The sequence below is a fragment of the Schistocerca serialis genome, chromosome 1, assembly GCF_023864345.2.
Source record: "Schistocerca serialis cubense isolate TAMUIC-IGC-003099 chromosome 1, iqSchSeri2.2, whole genome shotgun sequence".
Taxonomy (NCBI): Eukaryota; Metazoa; Arthropoda; class Insecta; order Orthoptera; family Acrididae; genus Schistocerca; species Schistocerca serialis.
The window spans coordinates 719,394,012-719,421,325 of record NC_064638.1 but is presented as its reverse complement, the minus strand read 5'-3'; the positions used below and the strand labels follow the sequence as shown (position 1 = coordinate 719,421,325).

Below are 27,314 nucleotides of genomic sequence, written 5' to 3'. Positions count from 1 at the left end.
TCTTCAGAATTTTCAGAGGTGAAGCCTAATACTCAAGCAAGTTATTGCTAGCCAGGTTACTATTGTCTGAGAAAGGACACTCAGTTCGCAGAACATTGTCTGTATTCCAACGGCAAACCTACACAGCCCTTCTATGGTAGTCTCTGCTATTCAAGTTGGATCAGGATTTCCGAGATGCTAAAAAGCTTACTAAACGAAGTTGGAAGTTTGAAGTTTCCTGGTCCATTCATGAAGGACACGTCAAAGACCTATTTCTGATTTTCTCGTCGTGATAATTTTGCGAAACGTGTGTGCAAGGAAATAAAATGTTGCACGGCTCTGCTTGGAAAATGGGTCTTTGAATGGACTGTAATCAACAACTAAGGCATTCATACGGACTTTCATTCGTTTTAATTCATCATCTTCATCTTCTCTTCAGGTATTAAGCAGGAATTGTCTGTTACGGTACCCATATCGGTCGGGGGCTTCCTCTGTCTCTTCTCCCATGGCACTTATAATTTCTTGGCTTTAAGTGAAGTCTCTCACTCTCTGTTCTTTGTAGATGTTCGTTCCATTTTGTTCTGTAATCTCGAATTTTATCATTGAGGCTAAAGATTTTCAGTTCTTCTCTAATATCTTGATTTCTTAGCCTGTCTTCTCTTGTGCAACCTTTAACGCTTCTAAGGAATTTCATTTCTTGTGCCTGAATCCGGCTTTCTTGCTTCTTGGTAATCACCCAGGTCTCACTTCCATAGAGCGGTGTGGGAACTGCAACAGTGTTGTAAAATTTAATTTGAGTATATTTCCTGGTTTTGTTTTTTACGTTTCTGTTAATTGTTCCACATACCCAGCTGAATTTACTAAGCTTAATTTCAATATCTCTGCTGTAGTCATATGTCATTTCACATCCGAGATAATTGAAATGGTTTACTTGCTCTAAAATCTTCTGATCTATAACTATTTTTTTCTGATCGGTTCTTTCCCCATGAAGGCCATTGTCTTAGTTTTTTCTTTTGAAACTTCCATGTTAATTTTATGCTATTATCACAGCATCATCAGCATCTAGCAAATTATTTAAAAGAACGTTTCTTTCTAGGTAGATGCCTTTCTGAAATTCTGATTTCCATATAGGTATAATTTTATTAATGTAGATGCTGAACAAAGTTGGGCAGATGCAGGAGCCTTGTCGTACCCCTTTGTTAGTTGGTATCCCATTAGTTGTTTTACCATTGAGATCTAGAGTGATATTTGTGTCTTGATATAAACTCTATGTCACATTTACTAGATGCTTTGGATATCCGTGATTCGTCATTATTACCCAAAGTTTCTGTCTATTGACATTTTCTAATTTGATAATAACACCTTGTATAATATTACCGTATGAAAATTCGAGCTCCAATAATCATGTAATATGTATTGGTATGTTATGTTTCAAGGGTGTCTGCTTCTACATTTAATAATTAAATCTTTATCACATACCGTGTTTTTAAGCCTGTACTGAAAGAACTACGCACAAATGTAGATTTAGTCTCCTAAAACATCCTCTATCACAGTGATCTTTAGCGTTTTCAGCGGCGAAGAAGAATACTCAAGCCAATGTTGTGATGAATAAATTCCAGAGGTTGGCATAGCATTTCTCCGATTCTTTAAAAAGAGACGTCAAGATGAAATGCGTGACACACATAATATCAGAGCTCCTTTGGTCTAAGCCATGGATTTGAAATACATATGAACTATACATAAAAATGTCGCTGTATGAAGTTACTTGCGCATTGCGTTGTGCCTACAGTCTGTGTGTGTGTGTTTGCGTGTGTGTGTGTGTGTGTGTGTGTGTGTGTGTGTGTACCCTTACATCCCTTACACATCATTTTCTAACATGGATTTTACAAAGAGTATTAACAGGAATAACATTACCATCGATCGGAAATCGACCGCGTCAATCGATTTGTTTATAGTCCGACAGTACCCTCTGAACCAGTAAGCATCGACAAGAGTGCGGAGGTTGAAATTTGTCCTCTAAATATTATAGTTAAATTTCCCGTACGGATAATTTAAAATCATTTGCTTTGTGTAAAACGATTAATAGACCTGATTAATCAATCTGATGTTCTTCTGATACTTTTTCGGTAAATAAATTAAACGGCACTTTCGGATTTTGCTTTAACGAGTATCTCCACACCACTACGTAGTTTCCGTACATTAACACTGGAGGAACGTCCGTGTGCAGACTAAAGGGACAAGGTGGACGGTACGGTATATGGTACTGACAAACACATACATTACGAAGGTTATACGCTCTTGCTTAGCTGCGGCAGGTCGTAAGTTACCTGCACACATGGCGTGGATACGCCTCAGAACCTTTTATAGACGACCTGCCGAGAGCCGTGTAGCGTGAGTCACGTACCGTACGTGTTACGACCTGTGCGTCCAAGACCGGGTTACTAGTAGTTGAGAAAGGACACTCATTTCGCATAAAATGAAGATACCAATTCTGTTATGTCGTTCCGGCACAGCACACCACTATGTATTCTACAGCCGCAGCGAATTATACGTTGTATTTCTATTCCACACGCACCTAATTCCAGTTGTACAACAGTTTTTCCACGATTTATTTATCATCTCAAATAACGGTAACACCTGAATCCGACTTGTCTACATTTGACTCCAAGGGCGCTCAAGCTTTCTTTTCTTTTGGCGGCCAGTAAGAAAATAATTTGGGCAGTGCTCTTTCGTAATGTTGGCACAACGTTCGACTACATCTAAACTCCGCAAGCCATCTTCAGATGCGTTGCGCGTGATACTTTGTCGACCACCTCGCACCGGGTAAACGATCCCGTGCCGAAACGACCGCTCTTCTTTGGATTTTCTGTATCTCACCTGTGAATCCCAGATTCAAGAACGAGTGTTTTTCAAGCACGATATGCTACTTTTACTTATGATGAGGGCAGCTGCAATTCTTAAGCAACAGCATGGTCCCTCTGTAAGTGTTCCTGAATGTCATTACAGATTTTAGACGAATCGCCTATAAACAGCAGCATCCGCGAAGAGCTTCATGAACATTCCGCCGCAAACGATCAGGTCACACACACAGTAATTGTCCTCCATCACTTGCGTCGCGTAAACCAGAAGTCGTTTTCTCATTACACGATTTCCACCCGTCAAGAACGATGTGCTGAATTCTGTTTGCTAGGATCGCAAAACTTGCCCGTTATTCCGTTTGCTCGCATTCGGTCAATAGGCCATAACGCGGAATTATATCAAACGCTTCCTGGAAATTTCAGCACCCATGCCACACAACATTAATGTATCAAATTTATTCACAAATGGTTCAAATGGTTCAAATGGCTCTAAGCACTATGGGACTTAATCATCTGAGGTCATCAGTCCCCTAGACGTAGAACTACTTAAACCTAACTAACCTAAGGACTTCACACACATCCTTGCCCGTGGCAGGATATGAACCTGTGACCGTAGCAGCAGCGCTGTTCCGGACTGAACCGCCTAGAACCGCTCGGCCACAGTGGCCGCCATTTATTGAATTTTTCGTCGAAATGATGAAATGCCGTCATTACAAGTTAGTTACCCACTTATTCGTGTTACTTACCGCGCAGCGTGCTAGCTCGAAAGACAGGGAAGTGTGCCAGACATTCCGAATACTCACGGCGGAGTAACGACTGTTGGTCTCGAACACCAGATAGTCTGAGTGGTATTTAGGTGGTCTTCCACGCTCGTGCATGGACATGCCGGGCTGGTCTCCAATCTACGCCTCAGAAAGTACGATACACGAACATTTAAACACAGGTTTCACGATTCACAGACAGGTGGCGCAGATGACTTTCCTCCCTATACTAATTGACGGTTGTGGTGACAGGAACGGTATTTGGACGCAAAGTTAAATTTAAATAAATTTTTCTAATCACCCCCCACGACAAGATAAACGCTTAAGAAATAATTACTGAAATCGAGACTGTCAATGACTTTAGTATGTAATTTAGAAAGTGACTACCGGTTTTTTCTATTTAACATTAATCTTGAAGTTAACCTTCATTAAGGTTAGAGTTGCCTTCGTTATTGTGACTTTTCCAGTATTTGTGGTATTCATTGCACAATAATAGCGGATCCGTGAAGAAAACACTCAGCTCGATGTAGTCCTTTTTGACCCCTAAATGTGGATATCTTATCTCTAAGCAGCAAAAGCTGTTGATTTTTGTGTTATCTTCAGGGTGAGTACGTATGATGTCATTCCACAGACGCTTTGGTTTGGTGTATAAGTTCGTAGAGTTTTTCATAAGTTTAATAAATACAACAGATACACAAAACAGAGACTTTAGTTATCAGTAATATATCATTCTCCTTCACTATTTACAACAGTCTGACAACGCTGAGCTAGCTTTTCGATTCCGCGTCTATAAAAATCACGTGGTTCTGGGGCGAAGAACTCGTCGACCTATTTTCGGAAAGCATTTTCATCCAGAAAGGAAGTTCCTGTAAAGTTGTTCGATACAGAGAGGAAAAGCTGAAAAATCTGAGGGCGCAAGATCAGGTGAATAAGGTGGGTACGGAATGGCTTCCCAACCCCATTCCTGCAGTGTTTTTTGTCAGTCTAGCAGAATGCGGACGGATGTTATCGTGAACTGGCTTTACTTCACGCAGTTTTTCTGATCGGTGTTTTTGGATTGCTTCTGCAAGTCGCCTCAGTTGTTGACAATAAAAGTCAGCAGCGATGGTTACACCTCACTGAAGCAACCCGTAGTACACCGCACCATCGCTGTTTCATCAGATGCAGATGCATTACATTATCTTTTGTGAATGCATGTAGATCTTTGTACGGGGAGCTGGTGCTCTGTTTGGGCTCAAACATTTCTTTCTCATCACTAGTAACGATGCAGGATAGAAATAGTCAGTGTTGTTCACGAGCCAACTGATGACGAACATACCGAGATATACATGTGGCCGTTCGCTGATTTTTATGATTTTTGGCTTAGAGCATGCGATACCCACACACCCGATTTTTGAACCTTCCCCATTGTATGCAAATGGCGCACGGTTGTGGAATGATCACAGTTCGTCACATTTGCAAGTGCTCGAGTACACTGAAATGGATCATTAAGGTTTAACGCGTTAAAACGATCTACATCAAACTCCGAAGGTCTTGCTAAATGTGGAGCACATCTAATGTCAAAACGATCTTCCTTAAGACGAAAAAACCATTTTACTGCTGTGATCTGTACAGTGGGATTATCTTCAAACATGGCGCTGCTGTCACCCCTCTATTGTAGTCAAACAGAACAATATGTCAGAAATGTTCCGATTTCTTCACTTGGCGCTCCATTTTCTACCATCCACAGCTCTACTCACTATCTCCAGATGACAAAAATGACAACATGTAAACTCAAATAGCAACGGTGAACTACAAACAAAAAGTGACGGTCGACAAATAAACCCATAGAACCGGAATACCAGCAAAAAAAAAAAAAAAAAAAAACACCACGAACTTCTGTGCCAATTTAATACATACAAAACAAAACATGATTGAGAATTGGTCAATATTCGACGCAGACAATCATAGTCATGTTTCACAACAACAGATTCCACACTTGACCTAATATGAAACATTAATGCCCATTTTCAACTCTGTGAACACGACAGTGTCGTAACTGAAATTTAGTAAACTGTAGCACACCTTGTAAGCAACAGAGAAAACGGCAGTTCCATCTAGTTTCAGAAACTAACTATCCAGTCCATTAATTTACAAGTATCATCTATATTTTTATTTAAACATCACACATTTTTAATCGCTTCGATCCATTTTTCCCTGTCATTTAATATGAAATCACCACGTATACACTGATCAGCCATAAAATTATGACCACAGACCTACTATCTATACAAACCCGTCCAGGCGACAGCAGCGTCGCCTGGTGAGGAACGACTGCTAGTCAGACACACGTATGTAGTATTTATGAGCGTGCTGTCCGTGTGTAGAATTGGGAAGGCGCGCGATCTGAGTCTGACCAAGAGCTGGTTGTCATAGTCCAGAGACTCGGCATGAGCATTTCGGAAACTGTACGACTTGTCGGGTGTTCGAGGATTGCTGTGGTGAGTGTCTTCAATATGTGGCGAAACCAAGGTGAAACCACTTCCAGACGTCATGGGGTTGGGAAGCCCTACCCTCACTGCAGATGTCGAACGTAGTAGGCTGGACAGACTGGTAAAACGGGACAGGTGAGAGCTGTGGTAGAGTACGAGTGTGTCTGGATACACAGTGCACCCAACACGCCCAAAGGTGGGCCCCCGCAGCCGATGACCCATGCATGTGCCAATGTTAACACCACCAAATCGGCAACTACGACGGAAATGGGCACATGACCAGCGGAACTGGACGTTGGCGCAATTGTTGAGCGTTGCATGGTCTGATGAATCTCCATCTTCTTCATCATGCCGAAGGGCGAGCGCGAATCCCTCGTCTTCCAGGGAAACAGCTCTTTTGACACCTGTACTCTGGGTCGAACAAAAACTGGCGGCAGCTCCATTATGCTCTGGGGGACATTCACGTGGACGCCCATGGGTCGAGTGGAGCTCGTGTAAGGCACTATGACGGCCTAGGCGTATTGTACACTGGTTGCAGACCACACACACCCCTTCATGACGATCAAGTTTCCCGACAGCAGTAGCATTTTTCAGCAAGATAATGCCCTATGTCACAGGGCTAGGAGTGTAATGGAGTGGTTCGAAGAACACTTTGGCGAGTTCCATTTGATGTTATGGTCCCCTAACTCATCGCCAAATCTGAACCCGATCGAAAACGTCTGGGATGTGATTGCACATGACGCCAGAGCTCATAGCCCCCTCCCCAGAAATTAGGTGAGCTGTGTGTGCAGATGTGGTTCCGAGTCCCTCCAGCGACCTACCAAGGCCTCATTGCTTCCATGCCATGACGCGTCGAGCTGTTGTGCGTGCCAAAGGTGGACAAACCGGCAATTAGGTAGGTGGTCACAACGTCTTGACTGGTCAGTGGACACACGCACTGAAAGCACAAATAACCCTACCCCCTCCCACCTTCCCCCAATTCCGTGGCAGGACTCAGATTTGCAATCTCCTCTGCACAGCAGGAGACAGTGGTGCCACCCCACGACGTCACAGTCCGTGAACTTCTCAGTAATCTTGTCCTTCAAGTCAGCGCTTCCTTGTGAGCAGTAAACGTGTCGTACGTCAGAATACGTGAGCTGCGTCGCACTTGCGTGTAGCTGAATCTACTATGATTTCGAAGAAAGCTGTGGTTAAATCTGTCCTCTGAGAGGTCACATTGTATGCCAGTGTGACGTCAACTCTCCACATTCGCACGCGCGCAGCAGGCGTGAACCAGTGCGTTGGTGGGTATCAGTCATCGCCAGTCGTGACTCACGTACGCAAGATAATCCTTGTCGGAAAACAACTACCTTTCGTATTTCTGTTGCGGCTATTATTCAGTTATTCCAGAATGTATCTTTCAATCTTCAGTGAAACTTCCATCCTGATTAATGTTGTATGCTGGACCGGGACCCGAATTCCGTATTGCAAGAGAGCATCAGAGCTTTTTCGTAACTAGGATACAGATAATGCTACTAGCAACCTCTGAGTTTGGAAGCAAGAGATTCAGTTTCAAAAGTGATTATGTTTCGTTTCTGGTACTAACTAAATATTATGGGCTACATGTTTGGTTTTGTTTTGACGCTGAGTATTTAGTTAATCCACAGATCTATTTGCATCCGTAAACATTGTGTACAACGCGGTATTACCGGAAATGTAGGATTCTGATGAACATTATTGTCCTAAATTAGATGTAGTGTTGTGTACATGTGTTTGAGATGTTGTTGTAGACAGTAACGAAAATACAAAGAGACTAAACGGATCAAGGTGGTTGCGAAAAAAACTTCAAAATTGGAAGTGATTATATGGAATAATAAACTGATTGTTATTGCGGAAATGTGGACATCGTGCTGTTGCCAAGTCTCAATACAAGCAAGGTTAGTTGCAGTCCTTTTAGGTGTAACGTTGTACAATAATTTGTAGTGTTTTGGGCCCGCTGCGTAGCATGTGTTTTTTAAGGACATTATGCAATTACGATTTCAAAAATGCTGCTAAACCAGATTGTTTTATTCGTTACAGCAGGCCTATTTCGGAAAATAGCCATCGCCAGGTTATCTGTAAGTAAATGGTGCATAATTCTGATACAATATTTCTAACATTATAGGAAAATATTAATTAGAAAACATTTTTATAAAATTTGTCACATACATCGAATGGGTTTCACATCCATACGTTATCGTGGTTCTGTCCTGTCTCTCTGTTTTAGTTACACTCCATTAGTGTTTAGGAGTAATAACGGTTGGTTGTACTAGATCTTATTGGCTATTTGGTATAATTTTCAATTTGTCTTCCTTTTCTTTAGAGCAATAATTATACTACAAATTATTTGACTTATTGCGTGCTTACAATCAATTTTGTTTACTATGATGTAATGTCGTAATATTTTATGCCTACAACCGTTCTCTTGATTGACAATTTCAATAAATTTTAATAAATCCAATAAATCTCACGTATATAACAAATTTTATAGATATGTTTTGTAGTTAATATTTACCTTTAATGTTAGAAATATTGTATCAACACTATGTTAAATTCACGTACAGATAACCTGACGATGGCTATGTGTCAAAATAGGCCTATTGTAACGAATAAAATGATCTGACTTGGCAACGGTTTTGGAATCGTAATTACATGATTGTACAATAATGTTTATAAAAACTGCAGTGGCAAGATCAGTACAACTGAATGGCAAAAAAGTGAAGCACACAGAAGACACGGACAATGTCGACGTAACTTGGTACACATAGAGGTACCGTATGTTTGAAATCATGGCCCGATGTAAGAGAGGGCCTGAAGGCCCTGATCAGATCAGATTAAATTATTTATAAGTAAATGATAAGAGTTGCAGTACTCTGTGACACGTAGAACGGGACTATTGTATTAGTGTTGTTCGTGTTTAGTGTTGTTGCTAGGCCTGTTAGGGTAAATAAAGGACGTGAACAGCGTCAGATGTTTAGCGATCACGGTGAAGGCCACAAAGATTCCGCATACTCGTCTAAGACCGCATTATGAGCACCTGACAGTTTGAAAGGGGCCTTCATTGTCGGTTTCCATCTGGTTGGCCGGCAGCGGTGGCCGACCGGTTCTAGGCGCTTCAATCCAGAACCGCGCAACTGCTACGGTCGCAGGTTCGAATCCTGTCTCGGGCATGGATTTGTGTGATGTCCTTAGGTTAGTTAGGTTTAAGTAGTTCTAAGTTCTAGGGGACTGATAGTCTCAGAGCCATTTGAACCATTTTCCATTTGGCTGGCTAGTCGAATCGTGCAATATCCAGATTTGTAGGGCGTTCGCTTGTGACAGGGGCCGTATTTTGGACGGAGTAGGGAGAGCAGGCATATTCGTCAACGTTCCGGTTGACTACCTCTGTCCACCAAAAGGGAGGATTGTCGTATTGCGCGTCGAGCACGTCGCTACATCCGAAATCTGCGCCTGGCATCCGATGACAAGTAATGGACTCCTCTGTGTCATCCCACACCACAGGCCGGAGACTAGCAACAGTCGGATTAGGGAACCACCGTAACGGCTGCGTTTGGTGTGGTGTCGTGGCTGGGAAGAGTGGACTGTTGACGAATGGCGTTACATTGTGTTCAGCGACCGCAGGCCACGGCTGTTAGTGATTCTACATCAATACGCCAGAAGGCTCCTGACGGTGTGTGGCGGATGGTACTTCTGGTACCACTAATTGATCACCCCTTTCCTGTTCCACTCGCGAATGGCACGTGGGAAGAATGATTGTCGGTAAGCCCCTTTACTAACCCTGTGATGAGGCAGTGCGGAGAGTATTGAAATTTAGTCTAGGACAATGGAGCAATGACTGGTGATCAGGAACTGTACGCTACCACCTCTCCTTGATATACCGGCCAAATTCTTGTAGTGATAATTTCACCCACCACCGGGATGAAACCATACTTTCCATCAAGTCAAGTGCCACCGCACAGGCGTGAGCTAGCGACCTCGGCTACAGAAACGGTTCATGAAAGAAATAGAAAGATGGGAACCCTCTGCCGCCACACAGCCCACTCTATCATACACCACACAGAGATCGCAGCGCTCGTCGCCGACGTGCACCGAATCACCATCAGCAGTGCGGCACGCCCTCCGCTCCCGCTGATGCTGTGCAGATGCACCCATGTCAGCCAAGAATTCTCAGCGCAGTGTTACAATCTCAGCCGCAGAAGCTGGCAATTGCAAGAAGAGTTAAGCCCTGTTTCCACGGCATATAATCACGTATTTTACTTTCGATAAAAGGACTGTTTCGTTTACTTTGTTTAATGTGCCGCTGAGGGTCGAGTTTATCCCAATATTCAGCGGGCAGGCGGCCAACTTTATCCGTTCCAGTATTTTAGTTATTTCTGCATTGAATACGATATGATTAAGCGTGATCTTTGTATGGATGTAAGTGGACTGTGGAAAAGGAGGAGGAGAAGGAAGCAGTAGAAGCACTAGAGGTGTGGATATGAAGAACCTGGACTGAAATAAAATCCAATAAACAAATACTGAACGAAATTAAAGAGAGCAGGACATTGCTTAAGATAACGCAGTTAAGAAAAATTTACCAGAACTCTGTATTGCAAAGTGTTGTCAGTGGAATGAACTGCAGCACTTTTAGAACCAAATTAAAAAGACGGTGAGAGTAATAAGGGGTGATACATCAGCAAGGCATGGCTTTTAATGACTAATTACCTCAGACCGGAGCAAACCTTGGTAGGATGCGTTATCCACATCAGTTAATACACTCATAGGACAACAATATGACGATCGTTGCCAAAGCTAGCGGACAGAAGTGCGTGGTCATGCATACCACTGGCGCAGCCCAGCTGTTGGTTTACTCGTAGTGCACTGGTGACACCTAGGTAAGTACATTTACTCTCCAACGTAACCGTGCGTCATTAAAAAAAAAAAAAACAACAACAAAAGAACAGCATGTTGTGTTTGGTGTCGATCTACACAAGGCCCTACATGATTCGTTTAGGAGGGAGTAACACCGGCGTTGTGCCAGGAACAAAACAGTGTTCAAGGATTGGAAGCTGCGCTGCATTACTGTCGCGCCGGGAGTGTGCCGTCGACGGCGAGGTCATTAGAGACGTACATCTAGCAGGACGAAAGTTGGATGAAAAGGAGGAGGGGACTTGAGGAGCAAAAATCGAGTGTGGAATTGTTTTAAAAACCCTAAAATTCGATTTAATTGATTTGTGGAAACCGTTCCAACACTGTACGAAGCGATTTAGGAAAGCGATAGAATCTGAATGGTCGGACAAAAATATGAGTGCAGCTCCTTCCAAACGTGAATCCATGCTGTTAACCATAGCTCACCTCTCTCAGACGCTCAAGTTGCGTTTTCTGAGAAGTTCCCCATGTACATGGAAAGTACTCGTGCTCGGCCAGCTAGAACCGCGGGTTGTGTCTGCTACACAGCCCGCGAAAGTCATTTACCTGTGAAACTCTGTTTGTGTACCGTCGATGCTTGAAGGTCGACGACTCTAAACATTTCGTGCAAAACTTGAGAAAAGAGGAAACAAGAAATGCATTCACAGCTGCGCATGCCGGCAACCTACAACTGTAGAATAGGATGGTAACATCGAAGACTTGTGCAGGACTGGGACTCGAACCCGAATTTCCCGCTTGTCACGAACGGTCGCCTTAACCATTTCGGCTATCCGCGCACGGAGTCCCGGTCCGGTACAAATTTTTGACGGTGTCATTCCATTTTACAGTTGGAAGCTGCCCGAATGCGCATTTGCCAATACATTTCCTGTATTTTAGAACATCGGTAGTCGCCGAAGTGCCATGCCTGCTCGAAGGAACTTTGCATAGTACTTCTTACAAACACAGGCTTTGCGATATTGTAAAAATGTAATCATTTCCTTGAAACAGTTCACGTTAAGGCATGCAGTACTTACAGACTCATACTTCCCAAAGTAGCAGTTACTGTGTTGTCGTACATCCCTCCTTTTGTCGCCATTGAAGTGTAAATGTGGAATTTCAGTGAAGTGATTAAAACAAAGCGGAATGGAACAGTACGCGCACATGGCAAGAACAACATGCGGACATGCTCCGACCTTATGGGTGTAACATCACCGCAGTAGTCCAGTTCCAAAAGTCAAAGTAATGGATGACATTCTCCAGGTCTTTGCAAAGAGCTGTTACAATCCGTCTCTGTTTTACTCACTTCATTCAAACTCTGCATCTACATGATAAGTAAGGGAAAGCCAAAAATCAAAGATATTTACAAGTTTATATATATACACTCCTGGAAATTGAAATAAGAACACCGTGAATTCATTGTCCCAGGAAGGGGAAACTTTATTGACACATTCCTGGGGTCAGATACATCACATGATCACACTGACAGAACCACAGGCACATAGACACAGGCAACAGAGCATGCACAATGTCGGCACTAGTACAGTGTATATCCACATTTCGCAGCAATGCAGGCTGCTATTCTCCCATGGAGACGATCGTAGAGATGCTGGATGTAGTCCTGTGGAACGGCTTGCCATGCCATTTCCACCTGGCGCCTCAGTTGGACCAGCGTTCGTGCTGGACGTGCAGACCGCGTGAGACGACGCTTCATCCAGTCCCAAACATGCTCAATGGGGGACAGATCCGGAGATCTTGCTGGCCAGGGTAGTTGACTTACACCTTCTAGAGCACGTTGGGTGGCACGGGATACATGCGGACGTGCATTGTCCTGTTGGAACAGCAAGTTCCCTTGCCGGTCTAGGAATGGTAGAATGATGGGTTCGATGACGGTTTGGATGTACCGTGCACTGTTCAGTGTCCCCTCGACGATCACCAATAGTGTACGGCCAGTGTAGGAGATCGCTCCCCACACCATGATGCCGGGTGTTGGCCCTGTGTGCCTCGGTCGTATGCAGTCCTGATTGTGGCGCTCACCTGCACGGCGCCAAACACGCATACGACCATCATTGGCACCAAGGCAGAAGCGACTCTCATCGCTGAAGACGACACGTCTCCATTCGTCCCTCCATTCACGCCTGTCGCGACACCACTGGAGGCGGGCTGCACGATGTTGGGGCGTGAGCGGAAGACGGCCTAACGGTGTGCGGGACCGTAGCCCAGCTTCATGGAGACGGTTGCGAATGGTCCTCGCCGATACCCCAGGAGCAACAGTGTCCCTAATTTGCTGGGAAGTGGCGGTGCGGTCCCCTACGGCACTGCGTAGGATCCTACGGTCTTGGCGTGCATCCGTGCGTCGCTGCGGTCCGGTCCCAGGTCGACGGGCACGTGCACCTTCCGCCGACCACTGGCGACAACATCGATGTACTGTGGAGACCTCACGCCCCACGTGTTGAGCAATTCGGCGGTACGTCCACCCGGCCTCCCGCATGCCCACTATACGCCCTCGCTCAAAGTCCGTCAACTGCACATACGGTTCACGTCCACGCTGTCGCGGCATGCTACCAGTGTTAAAGACTGCGATGGAGCTCCGTATGCCACGGCAAACTGGCTGACACTGACGGCGGCGGTGCACAAATGCTGCGCAGCTAGCGCCATTCGACGGCCAACACCGCGGTTCCTGGTGTGTCCGCTGTGCCGTGCGTGTGATCATTGCTTGTACAGCCCTCTCGCAGTGTCCGGAGCAAGTATGGTGGGTGTGACACACCAGTGTCAATGTGTTCTTTTTTCCATTTCCAGGAGTATATATATATATATATATATATATATATATATATATATATATATATATATATTTAACATTAAATTGTAATGTTATGCCAAGAATGGAAGCAGATGACCGTAAGGAAAGAAGAAATTTAACTCGGATAAATGGTTAACTTTTTTCTAAATAATACCTCGTTTATGATTGAATCTGCTGGTCACAATTGATTGTGCCACGCTGTTTTCTCAGCGACTTCTGCGTCTACGGTCTTCAGACTAATTGACATTTAGTCATCGATTGCACCCAAGTGCAGAATTGTATTGATAACTGATCTTGCTGGGTGGTGCTACCGACAAATCTCCTTGTTGTAAAATTATTTTTATTCGGGTTTACTCGTTCGAAGTCTGTTAGTTTCCTTGCCAGTGTCAGTATAGGGGGCGCAGTAATTGTGACACTTCTCTTGTATTCGTGAGAATTGCGAGGAAACTGCAGCCTAGACAAAGTTTCCTTTGTTCCCTCAGTCATTTCAGTCGAGTCCTATAGTAGTTCTTGGTATACACCTTCCTTCCGACTCTAATGGAGTCAGTGTGGTAATTATACTAAATTCTGATAACACTTATTTTAGAGGAGTCAGTTTATATATGATATTCAACATCAAAGTTTTTAAAATTAAATATTTAAAGTCCCACATCCTGGATTCGCCTCAAGTGAATATCGAAAATTACGAAAAACCTAAACGAGAGCAGCAGGACAGGGAGCTGCAGTTTCTCTGAATCGCTGTTTTCTCTTGTTCTCTCTCGACTCAAATATAGCTGGGATCGCTGCGATGGCCGATATTTATCAGATGTGGATCGGCCGATTACATACCTTGTCTCATGTCACGGAATGCGCGGTCCCTCCCGCCGGAGGTTCGAGTCCTCCCTCGGGCATGGGTGTGTGTGTTGTTCTTAGTTTAAGTTACTTTAAGTAGTGTGCAAGTCTAGGGACCGATGACGTAAGCAGTTTGGTCCCTTAGCATTTCACACACGTTTGAACATTTTGCCATTCACTGTCTCACGAATGGAGTAGGTCAGAAGGCCGGTAGCACTGAAAGGTGTCACAAGCTTAACTTAAAAGTGTGCGGACAGATGGGACGCGTGAGCCGGAATAGACAAAAAGGATTCATTTAAATGAAGTATTTACAGCTAGTAAAGTTCCGTGGCGACTTATAGCAACAAGCGCCAAGCGAATCGGGACAGGTAGCATGAACATATGGCAGCGATAGTGTGTTGGCACGTGAGACGTGTTAACAAAGAGGACTTCAGCGTTAGCCGGTCAGTTACGTCGTCAGTGACTTATCCCAGAACAGACTGTTAAAGTAGGGTGCAGACCTGAAAGCGCTTGCACTGTCTTGCGAACGAAGGGGTGAAATGAAAAAAATAATTTGCAAATCTTCGTAAGTTGGCTTAAAAAAGTCCATATCTTCATTAGCTGGCTTACATTCGTTCTCAGGCTATAAATTAGTTCAAGTTTACGGTTTCTTTCATTAATTTAATTAGATCTCATTCAACATGATGTTTTTCGCTCTCTTCCTCTTGAGTTTAAGTGAGTTTATGCAGGCTGACCTATCACTTAGGAGACTCATTAATTAAGGATGAACCGTGCTCAAACTGCAGATCCTTCCTTTAAGTTACTTCCAACTCTTTTAGAAGGAAACCATAGAGTATCCCTCCCTCCCCGCCAGTCTTGTCGCTCAGCCATGGCCCAATGATCAGTACCGTTTACGTCTTTGCCCTCAAACGCAGATGCATGCGCCTGACAGTTAGGCTGCCCTGCGCATCAATGTCTGGAGTGGTCTATTATATACGCGTGTGTACCCGGTCGTTAATTCGCAGCGAAACGTTTTGACCGATTTTTTTCTTTTTTTTTTTGTATTCATACCAAACATTGAAATTTCGAAGTTTCAGCCCCGTTATTTGCTCAGCATAATGTATCAAGGGCGTGTCGTGGTCCAAGAAGAGACCCCGCTGCCGCTGTCTACGATCAGGGAAGCTATGTCTCCCGCGAGACGCTGCTGTCGGTGACGGTGGACGTGGCGCAATTTCCTCAGCAACTATATTTTTGAAATTAATTTCAGACAGATTAGACGTCATGCTTACCATCTAAACCTTCCCGCTTATTCCCACAAACCGACCCAGAAGATCTCGGGAGAAAAGCTAAAACGATAACACGTACAGGGTATGAGACTTGCAACTTCATGCCAGAAGAAACACATTGGTGTCCAGAGGAACAACGTAAATATTCAGAAATGAATTAAATACACTGAAATGAGATGAATGGATCGACGAGGATGAAATCTACGACTATGGAAAGACATGAAATCATAACGGCGCAAACTGTTCAGATGTGCTGAACTTGTAATGAACACTTTGCTGACGACTGAAAATTTGTGTCGGACTGGAATTCGAACCTGGATTTCCTGTGTTTCGCGAACAGCTGTCATAAACACTATCTGGGTACAATACTAGGTTTGACTCAAACTGATTGTCGCTGATGTTTGGGGCTTCCGGTCACGCGGTTTTAGGACCACGTGATTTGAACGTAATCCTGCTTCAGTTCATGTAGGGCTGAAAGAAGTGGCTGAAAGGAGACATTTTGCTTTGAAATAAAGTACAGTGTCACATGGATTTACAAGTTATTCAAGATAAAAGCCTTCACTGTTATCCTCGCCTACTTACCCCGACAAACATATATACAAAAGGGATCTGGTGCCACAGCGAAGGTTCAAAGAGGAGAAATTTTTTTAAAGAAATACAAGCGAGAGTAAGAACAGGGATTATTGCCTTGTCGATGACGAGGTTATTAGAGACAAAACTCCAGCTCAGATCCGATATGGAAGGAACAGGAAATCAGCCAGACCATTTTCAGACGAGCCATCCTGGCAGTACTGGATGTGTCCTGAAGAAACCACAGAAAATTTAAATCTGGATCGTTGGATGTGGGTTATGCGACTCCTCGGAAGGTGCAGAAACCGCAGATGTTTGTGAATAAATACCAAGAAATTATCAGATCGTAAAAGAAGAAAATAAGATGTACTCTAAGAAACGTATAAAAATTTTGGTAAACACATCTCTTAGGTTCAATTACTGTCACTTGTAGTTCTGAAAGTGAACGTAAGAAGACAGTAACATTTAATAGAACTGATATGTTGAAATATAACTCATTTTAGTGAATCAGAATGTGTATTATTCAATGGTGTAAGTCAAGATAAATTGTCTGGTAACAGTAATAAAGCTGTAAGGGAACCATTGAAGCTGAATTGAATCAAGCGGAGGAGACTGAGAGGCATGGTCTTACGAAATTTGGAAGAATCTGCTTGTAAGAACTCAGCTGAACCACACTACTGTGAATAAGGTTACTTCATTAATTCTCCAGTTCACCGAACATCTGTGTGTTGACTTTAGGTAGGAGCCAGTGGTAAGCATAGTAATTAATCATTGAATTTTCGTTTGCACCATGCTCACCCCATGAAGAAATAACAGTTTTCTCCACAGACACAGATAAAATATATTTCGTGCACTTTTAAGGAATTAGCTCAGCATATATTGAAATTATGTTGGGAAACTGAGATACTTGGGTGGCCAGGCTCTGATTTGAACCGTGCTCCATGCTGTACAAATCGGCTACGAAGGACAGACTCCGACCTAAGTAGGGAGTTTAAAATATGCGCAACATTCATTTGTTCAGGACGCAGCGAAAGCTTTCTCTCGTAATATCTATAAGTTCAGTGCAGATTTCCTTCTTTGTCTTCTTTACACAATTAGAAATTGCTGTTCAATAACTGAACTTACGTTACGACACGATATACACCTATCTATAAGATCCGATATACTCCCCAAGACGGCAGATCCTACTGCTTGTGTAGCACATGACGTTAATCAATGTGCTTCGTTATTGGGATAACTGATGCCTGCTAGTTTTCAGTTCATTAACGCCCTCTGAAACTCTTTACTACAATATGTTATAGACTTCTGATTTGTACTGTTTTTCTGCTTTCAAGACTGTGTTTGCTGATATTGTTGTTTCTGTTATAGGTCTGTCGAGAGGAGAACAATGGTTTTGCAGAGGGCTGCTCTGACTCTCCTGCTGGCTGTACTTCTTGCTGCGAAATCAGAAGGTACTTAGACATGTAGGGAGCTGTCAATATAATTATTGTAATAATTCCTACTGTTCTTTGCAATTATACTTCCCATCATAGGATAATTCAGCCGTTGTCGAGGAGGAAGGCTCACTTTAAGCAAGATAAACGAAATGAACGCCACTTCTATAAATAACAGCGTTCGAAACACGATGCGGTCACTTATGTTTTCTTTAAGACTATTGAACGAGGGCTGTATACTGATCCTACCCGCTCATCTTACTGAACCAATTCTGTACTTTGGACATAGAAGTTATAACACTAACTGGCCGTGAAACAAGCTAATGCTACCCTCTGAGAGGATTTAGAAGATTGACCCCGCGAGTGTCTAATGGACAAAGGTATCGGACTATAATTTTGAATATGTTGAATTTAACAGAAAAAACTAAACGTACTTTAACCTTGGGAGTTAATGAAAGTGGTAAAATCATAAGTGAATGAAAAAAAATGAACGGTCGCCAGCCCAATTAGGCACATGAATTTGGAAATATATGTTTAAGGAAACTTAATATTGGTTATTGAAGTTACTTTCATTAATATTTCCCTTTGAATGGCACACAGGACACAAACTGACACAGTGCACTCTGAACTGCGTGTAGCAGCGGTTACCAATAACGCACACACCAGTAATTATAGAAGGCAAATTTGACCAAGCTACACTCAAGACATCACTTAACCAGATACTGAAATGTTACTGCATGAAGTGCAGAACTAAATTTGGATATGAGGGGCTTCTATCTTAACTGACATGAAAAAACAAATAAAGATAAGAAATGGCTCTGAGCACTATGGGACTCAACATCTTAGGTCATAAGTCCCCTAAAACTTAGAACTACTTAAACCTAACTAACTTAAGGACATCACACACACCCATGCCCGAGGCAGGATTCGAACCTGCGACCGGAGCAGTCCCGCGGTTCCGGACTGCAGCGCCAGGACCGCTAGACCATCGCGGCCGGCAAAGATAAATAATATCATAAATACACTGTTTAGACTCCTCTACATATATCATTTTCCTTAGCAGCAGTAATAGTTCAATTTTCTAATAAGTGGAAAATATGATGGAGACCGATAAACTAGTATATTTTCACTAGTTAAGATCTATGATTATTCTAATGGAAAAGACTAAGTCAAACATAGCTAATCATTCACTTCACTTGGTGTAGTTCGTAATTTACTTTGCAAGACAATAAAATGCAACACTGAGCTTAATTAACTTCAAAAAAGGAACCATTCATGATATAAATCAAAACCACACTATTTCTAAAATGAGCTTAACTTATTTGCCTTTTTCTAACCTGTGAAGCAGGGATGTTAGACAATAATATTTACATAATCTTACACTATATGCCTAAAAAACTATATTTTGTAATAAACTAATGGTACTTTAGCAAAACCCTATCTAACTTTACTTCTGTGGTTTTAACTTTAACTCTCACTACTCCTGTTGCATTAGAGTAAAATTCATTTTTAAACACTTCAATGCATGAATTGTTCATTTAAATCAGGATACTCAGTTTTAGCAGCACTTAGGTGAGGACCTTGCATAGGTTCATGTTCAGAATAGAAAATATGGTTCCGGACACAAGCTTGTGTTTGTGATTATTATTAAAACCACACACAGATTAATTGGTCCATGTCCATATACATTACTGAATGTATAAAGTTAGTGAAGCAGTGGTGAAGATTGGTAACAAGCGACATGGCGGCTGAATGTACTCACGGCTCTCGATGTTCTAATGCTCTATAAATCTCTTCTTGCCGAGAATACCAAATAATAGCTAGATCCACATCAGAGGCAAACCCTTTACAAAGCAGCTTCCAATTGCCTCTCTTGGCACCGTCGAAGTGTACCGTGCTACGGCTAGCCACATACTGCCTACAGTTTACACCAAGGAGCAGCTCAGTTCGACCATCAAAACCACCTTTTACATCGCGCCATGCCAGTTCCGTTGCGGAGGGACTTACCTACATCTGTTATATATTACAAATACAAGTGTCCTAAGCATAAACCAGCTTTCAATAAGCATTTTCTTTTCATGAACATACACCTATTATAATAATTTATCATTTTAACAAATCATTTTCCTTTTTCATATATACATTATAAAGCTCTAATTTTCCTGCCACAAAACAAGGGCTTTAAATAACAAATAATACGCGCTTCATAATTGAAGATACACAGTTACATGATATAAACCTACTTCTAATCGATATATGTGTTACAAAGTCTTTGCTAAATTAACATTTCATTCCTTTTATTACTGTTGAATTCTTAGATAGTAAAGTATGTTTACACATTTTCCTGAATGGATTGGGCTCTTGTTGGTGTCGAATAAAGAGGTTGTTGCATCAGTACGGTACGGATTTCCGATAACAATCTGCATTCAGTAATTTTTGAGACGCCCTTGAAATTATGGCCGTTCCAGATATTTGTGTGATTTGTACAACAACGCTGTCGTAACCCGACGTCAGTCGCTACATACTTGTTCTGAATCTCATAATCAGATTGGAAACGACGTGGGAGTTTAGATTATGTGCCTCTAGCACAAGAGTGGCCACGTGAAGGGGTGAGACGGCGACAGGGTTAGGCTAAGAATGTTTAGTTCTCTGGAGACTAGGATATCAGGCTAAGGAGGCAGATATGGTATTAATAAGGAACTGAGGCCATGGGTTGACATCGGCTTTTAAAGCTTTTTCAAGTGTGTAGATGAACTTGCTGAAGAGCACAAATACTGATTTATCATTTGAGTCCCACTAAGTGTAAAACACAAACGAGACTTGTAGCGTCACACTGTTATTAAATGCTCCAACCAACTCTGTTAGGAGTAGGATGCACTCAGTAACGTCTGGAGATGATACTGAAACCATGAATCATGAAAGGAGTTAGTTTGTATTGATCTGATCGAACCCTTCATTTACACGACAAAATTGAAGTGACAACGAGAAATATGTACAAATAGGCAAATCCACAGTCTACGTACGCACATAAGCAAGTTTTAAAAGTCTGTTTTAGCGTAAAAGCGTAATTGGGTATAATTCTCAGTGACATAATTCCTGCTGTCGGCTGGTGGCCATCTGAGGCGCTGGTTTCGGTGGGCGTCAGGGTCGACGTTTGCTGCTGGAACTCTGCCCTGCTTGTCGAGTGGAGGCCTCTACAGTGCGTCCTAGACATGTTGCGACAAACTTCGAGGGGTTGTAGAAGGTGTCTTGAGGAACAAATAGAGGATAGCAACCAGTGTCCGGAAACGTCATCGGACGACGCTACAGAGCGCCGAAGTTAGAGGCGCCGGCGCTGGCGCTTCCCCTTCGGCAGCAAACGTGACTTTGTACGCCGACAGACAACACGCGGAACGTCTCGCAATGTTGTTTGCTATTCGCTGATCGCGACTGGTTGCTACAATCGCCAGTGGAGAAGATAGTGCGACTACCTGCAGCGTACACACACTTTTTTTCTATGAATGCGATGCTCTGTTGCCTCGGTAGATGATGGTTTCACATATAGTTTTCCACCTGCTGTTTACTTTTCTCCTGTATGCCGAAAACATTGGACCACATGAGATTTTAGAGGTTTCCAAGAGGGTTGCCACAGAGGCAACAAAATATCGCATTCATAGGAAACAATGACTGTGTACGTAGCAGCTAGCTACATCTTTTCCAGTGGCGGTCACGGCAGTCAGTTGCGATCACTGAATAACAAACAACATTGAGAGACGTTCTGCCTACGGTCCGTCAGTGTAAAATGCCACCTTTGCTGCCGAAGGTGTGGTGCAGTGGCAGGCGCCGGTGCCTACAATTTTGATGCTCTGCAGTGTCGTTGTATGACGTTTCTGGATGCGGGTTCCTATCCTCGATTTGTTCCGCAAAACACCCTCTACTACTCGATGAAGTATTCGGAGTATTTCTGGGATACCCAGTATGATCTGCGTTTGGGCCTTATTGCTTACAGATATTGCCTGATTGTGTCGCCTTTTGCGTTCAATATGCAGTCAGCGAGCGTGAAATCAGCAATTTTCTAATGCTTATGATCTCATATCGAAGAGTCGAAAGCGATTGGCATTGTATGTCTCCATGTAAGTTACAACGCTTATTACTATTATTAGTACTTAGATGAATTCTTTTTTATTTTTCTGGCAAACCTTCATGACTCTGTCATTACACTGCGACCAAATACTCAGTCTTCAGGCCACGAGTGGCCTACCGCGACCATCCGACAGCCGTGTCATCCTCCGTGGAGGATGCGGATAGGAGGGGCGTGGGGTCAGCACACCGCTCTCTAGACCAAATACAGTATACTGATTATTAGTATTACAACAAACGCTTACTAGCGAACAATCAAAGAAGTCACTACCTGTTAGTCGTTGATACGTGACAGATCTTACGGTTTTAGGTCGAATAATAAGGTACGGCTACGATCCAATTTCCCAAAAGAAGCAAAATGGGTGCTTATATCATTGCTCTCTGATATTTGTGCTTCGCAGTTTGATTGTAAATGGAGATCCACCACCCGCAGCGAGCAACTTGTTACTAATATCCAATAAAGAAAAATTTAATCATAGTGTACACGTTTCCAAGAGCTTTCCCAGACTATTTTTTTGAAATTTATTTGCGTACACTTCCAGATAGTCAGTATCCGACAAAAAACCCAACCCTCGTCACACTACTGTAGTTTATTCCTGAGAGTTTCAAAGTCGCAGTGAGTACAAAACTCTTACATCTGCACTTAACTGATGCGTGATAGTTTGCAACAGATCTGTGAAGGGCGTGAGATGAATCAGCGTCTCTCGAGATATCTCTGGACTGCCTATTGACAACCCTGCGTTTAGATTTTCTGGCGAGGTTGATAACTGCCTTGAGGAGTGCTGAGGTGAGAAGTGAAATAACCTCACAAGATCATCTTCACCTCACATCGAGTTTGGTGATTTTAATACCGAACCACCCTCCTACTGTCTGAAGAAATAGAAACATTTGTCCAAGCAAAATAATTATGTCTTTTACAACTACCGAAACTCTCCAAAGAACGACAGTAAGCCGTACTGCGACAAAGGTGCAACGAGCGAGATGAGAAAATACTGAGACCAGTGAACGAGTGCGCTGGACTATCACTCAGGGCATTCAACCTCTCTGAGAACAATAATGAGTGCGTAGTGTTGCTGATAACGATAAGGGAGAAGGGAGAGGATGTAGCCTAGCGTCAGAACATAACCTTCTTCTCTCCAGTAACACCAGGGGAATAACCAAACTTTGCGCACTCATTCGGCGCCATGACAGACTGTGCAGAGTTTTAGAATCTAAAGCAGTAGAATGGTGCAAGATCCGGATCAGGAACTATATATTAGCACCCATTCTCCTTTTGGAGAATTCTTTCCACCAGCAAGATTCGAAACAGCCTCTTTCTGACCTAACGCTACCGCACCAACGTCGAATTAACGGCGAGTAATGGGGAGGATAGTTCAGTCGCATAACCAGACTATCAGTTTTAATAATACTTTTCCTGCAAGAGAAATACGATGTCTCTCTGTCGACCGAATCCCACGTTAGACTGTAGTTCCGCTGGTAACTGACTAGGATAAGCTGAATTTCAGGTGGTAAAAAATCAAGCTTGAATCCTTTATTTCTGCTACTGAGAAACAGCTTTTTCTTCTACGCGAATAACGCAAAATTACCTAATGAAATTTGCTTTTCAGCTATTGATCTAATTGATTACACCCTGGTCGAAGACTCCTGATGACAATGCCCACAGATACACGAAACTCATTTCCACGTAGTCTTCCAAGGAATTCTACGGGCATCAACGCATTGAAGCACGAGCTTTTAGCCTTTTAATATGATAATTGGCATTTTAGTCCTTGCAGATACTTGTAAGCGTATCATCTCCCTTTACACTAGCGCCTCCTGTGGCGACTACGTACTCGTATTATACATTTCCTCTTTATATTGTTTGATGAGTTACTTCAAAATCTAGCAACGGTTACATCAAGTTGATGAAGTACAAATTTAACTGACACGCTAATTAATGAAGATTCCCGCTTCAGTTTACACGTCACATATATAAAAAAGTATCCTGACTATTAGTGTGTGCCAGAATTACTCTCTGAAATTATTAAAGTAGAGATAAGCTGCATTTATTTTCTGACCATGCCGTGGCTCACACAGAAGTGACGCGTTTGACCTCTTTCTTTGCCGTGCCTCCTAAAAAGGTATTGTTGGACCTGAGCGATAAACTTCGTATTACCTTATGGGATACGTTACATTGATATCCTCTACAATTACTGTAATATGTAAGGCTACTGTACCATTACGTACTGAACTGTTTGTAGTCCACAATGATGATAATTGACCTCATAAAGGCTTTACTTTATATTTTCCAAATTATTTGGACCCATATGCTACAGATTATTTGCTTCAGCTTTGGCATTTTGCTTGCTTTATATTTTATAATCTGAGCTGTGAATGAACAGCATGTATCCATATACATGTTTCATTCTCGTAACCCATTTCACGACAACAATATTTAACAGTAGCTGCTCTCGAGATGCAAACAATACGCAATTGATTTAACTTTTTCTTATTTGTTTTTAGGTGGCTTACTTGGTTTTATCAAAAGAACAGTGGGAGTCCTAGCGATTTTTCTGCTTTTTTTATTACTGAAGAACAAAAATTAGGCCATTAGGTTGTATTACGTGTAATTATACAATATGAAAATTATTTAAACCTACAAATTATAGGAGATTGCCCGGGACGCAAAAAAAATCTGTAATGTCATATTTTAAACTGGTAGAAGAAGTTCTCTATGGAAAAAAATTGATTAAATCAACAAACTATGTGAGGTTGTACGGAACACTGAAAACACTCTTTCTAATGAATTTTCGTGTCAGGTACCATCGTACGAGGACATCAAATCTTACTTACACTTGACAAAAAGTAAGGCAAACGTAATTAAATCTTTATTACCAAGGGACAACAACTGACCCCCGGTGGTCAGCGCGACAGAACGTCAACGCCGTTAGGCCCGGGTTCGATTCCCGGCACGGTCGGAGATTTTCTCCGCTCAGGGACTGGGTGTTGTGTTGTCCTAATCATCATTATTTCATCCCCATCGACGTGCAAGTCGCCGAAGTGGCGTCAGATCGAAAGACTTGCTCCCGGCGAACGGTCTACCCGACAGGAGGCCCTAGTCACACGGCATTTAAGGGACAACAACATTAATGCAAAACAGTTACTTCAAAAATGCCTCCTTTGCTTCTAAACAAAGGTTATACGGGCGGGTCATGCTCTGTCTAACGCGGTCAGAAACTGCAGAATCGTCCTTAATTTCTTCTCCTGCTGCTGCCACTATCCAGTCAACCAGATCCTATTCTGATCCAACAAGCGTTGGTTGCGCATCTCTCCCCACACAAAATTTTTCAGAGGGATCAAAGCAGGGGATCGAATAGGCCATGGTACTGGACCACCTCTGCCAACCCCCTCTTCTGGATACTGTCGGTTCAAGAATCGACGCACAAGACTACTGAAATTTCCCGGCACCCGTCATGTTGGAACCACATGCGCTAACTTGTAAGGAGTGGCACGTCTTCCAGGATTCTGGCAATGCTCTTGTGAGGAATTTGTAGTAATTTCTGCCATTTAATGCCTAGGTAGGAGATATGGCCCAATTAAATAATCACCAATAACATCAGCCTACCTGTTTACGTAAAACAGCACTTGATGAGCGCGAGTAAATGTGGCAAGAGGATTAAACTCACTCCAGACATGTGAACCGTGAATGTTGAAGACCCCATCGCTATGTAGTAAGCACCAACCGTACCAGTGTACTCTCTCCAGGTGCACCGCTCCATTAGTAGGGAAGTACCGTGCTGGATCATGACATAAAATTAAATGCCAATGCTATTACGACTAAAGAGTGAAGTATGCTCGCTACGGAACAACAGGGCCCGTTACAACAATAAATCATTCATTACAACTGAAGAATGAATACGTCTCTACTGGATTAAATAATGTTCACAACAAACTATGACATTAAGAAAAATGGTTGCTTTGATGTTCCATCCAATCTCCCAAAGTTTGTGGGTTTAAATAATGCTCTCTACAAATAGTCCGATGCCGAATCAATATGACAGGAAACAACAGGTCAAGCAAATGAACAGTTTATTAAATCTTTAAGAGATCGGAGAATTGACGAAAATACAGAAACATGGCGATAAATTCATGCTTGAACATAAATGCAGATACTATCCAAGCCTGCCGGTTGTGCTGTTAGAAATCTCACCACAAACAGCACCTGTGCAATGTCCTCAAATGGTTCAAATGGCTCTGAGCACCATGGGACTTAACTGCTGTGGTCATCGGTCCCCTAGAACTTATAACTACTTAAACCTAACAAACCTAAGGACATCACACACATCCATGCCCGAGGCAGGATTCGAACCTGCGACCGTAGGGGTGCGCGGTTCCAGACTGTAGCGCCTAGACCGCTCGGCCACTCCGGCAGGCGCAATGTCCTCAATGTCCTCAATTCGTTTGAAGTATCATCCGTGGTCAGAACAGTGTTCTGTGTACTTGTGAGTGCATTATGTCGGAGCTAAGCGACTTCGAACGTGGGAAAATTCTTGGTGCTCCTGTGATGGGTGCTTCCATAACAAAGGTAGCCGAAGTGTTTGGTGTTTCAAGAGGCATCTTATCGAAGATTTACACCGCATACGGGACGGGCGAGAAACGTCATCCGCTAAGTCAGAACGCTGACGAAATTGTGTGTGGAGTGATCGTGACAGACGGTCGTCGAAGAGGACTGTGACGAAAAATAAGAAGACAGCTGCTAAAGTCAGAGCAGAACTAAATGTCGCACTCGCGAACCGTGTCACCTTCAGAACAAGACGAAGGGCTCCATGAACTGCCAACTGCAGGGCGAGTTGAAATTCCAAAACAATTTATCACTTATTCTTTTTCTTTGTGTTGGCTGATAGACGTAACCATGCACAATAGTATATTGTTTCTGTGCATTATACGCACAGGAGTGAGATGTATTCATGTCCACATGCGTCAGCTACGTATTACAATGTAAAATAAAGCTGGATTCATTCCCCATTATGGTGAATCAGTTATACAAACACACGATATCTGTTCTTTGGAACATGTCTGAAAGAACGTACACTACAAGGAATCCGCAGCTGTGATAGATATCATGTAAACTGAAGGAGAGAGAGGGACAAATGAGAGGGAAGGAACTAATTATTTCACCTGAATCGGGAATTTATGAGGAATCAGTGGCGACCCGTGAAAATGTGTGCCAAACTGGGGCTCGAAGCCGGGATCTCCTGCTTACTTGGCAGTTGCGTTAACCACTGCGCCACCCAGACGGAGCATTTATCGCAAATACTCGGACTATCTCGATTCGCTCCCCGG

General features: G+C 42.9%; 1 protein-coding gene across 2 annotated transcripts in view; it reads left to right on the top strand.

Annotated features, from left to right (window-relative positions):
• Positions 1-27,314, top strand: part of LOC126481303 (venom protease-like) — a 199,412-nt gene that overhangs the window by 138,971 nt on the left and 33,127 nt on the right. For both annotated transcript variants that reach the window (XM_050104958.1, XM_050104965.1), the window contains one exon: positions 17,809-17,891. In XM_050104958.1, coding sequence (XP_049960915.1) covers positions 17,828-17,891 — 64 coding nt within the window. In that variant the 5' untranslated portion in view covers positions 17,809-17,827. The remainder of the gene's footprint in view (positions 1-17,808; positions 17,892-27,314) is intronic.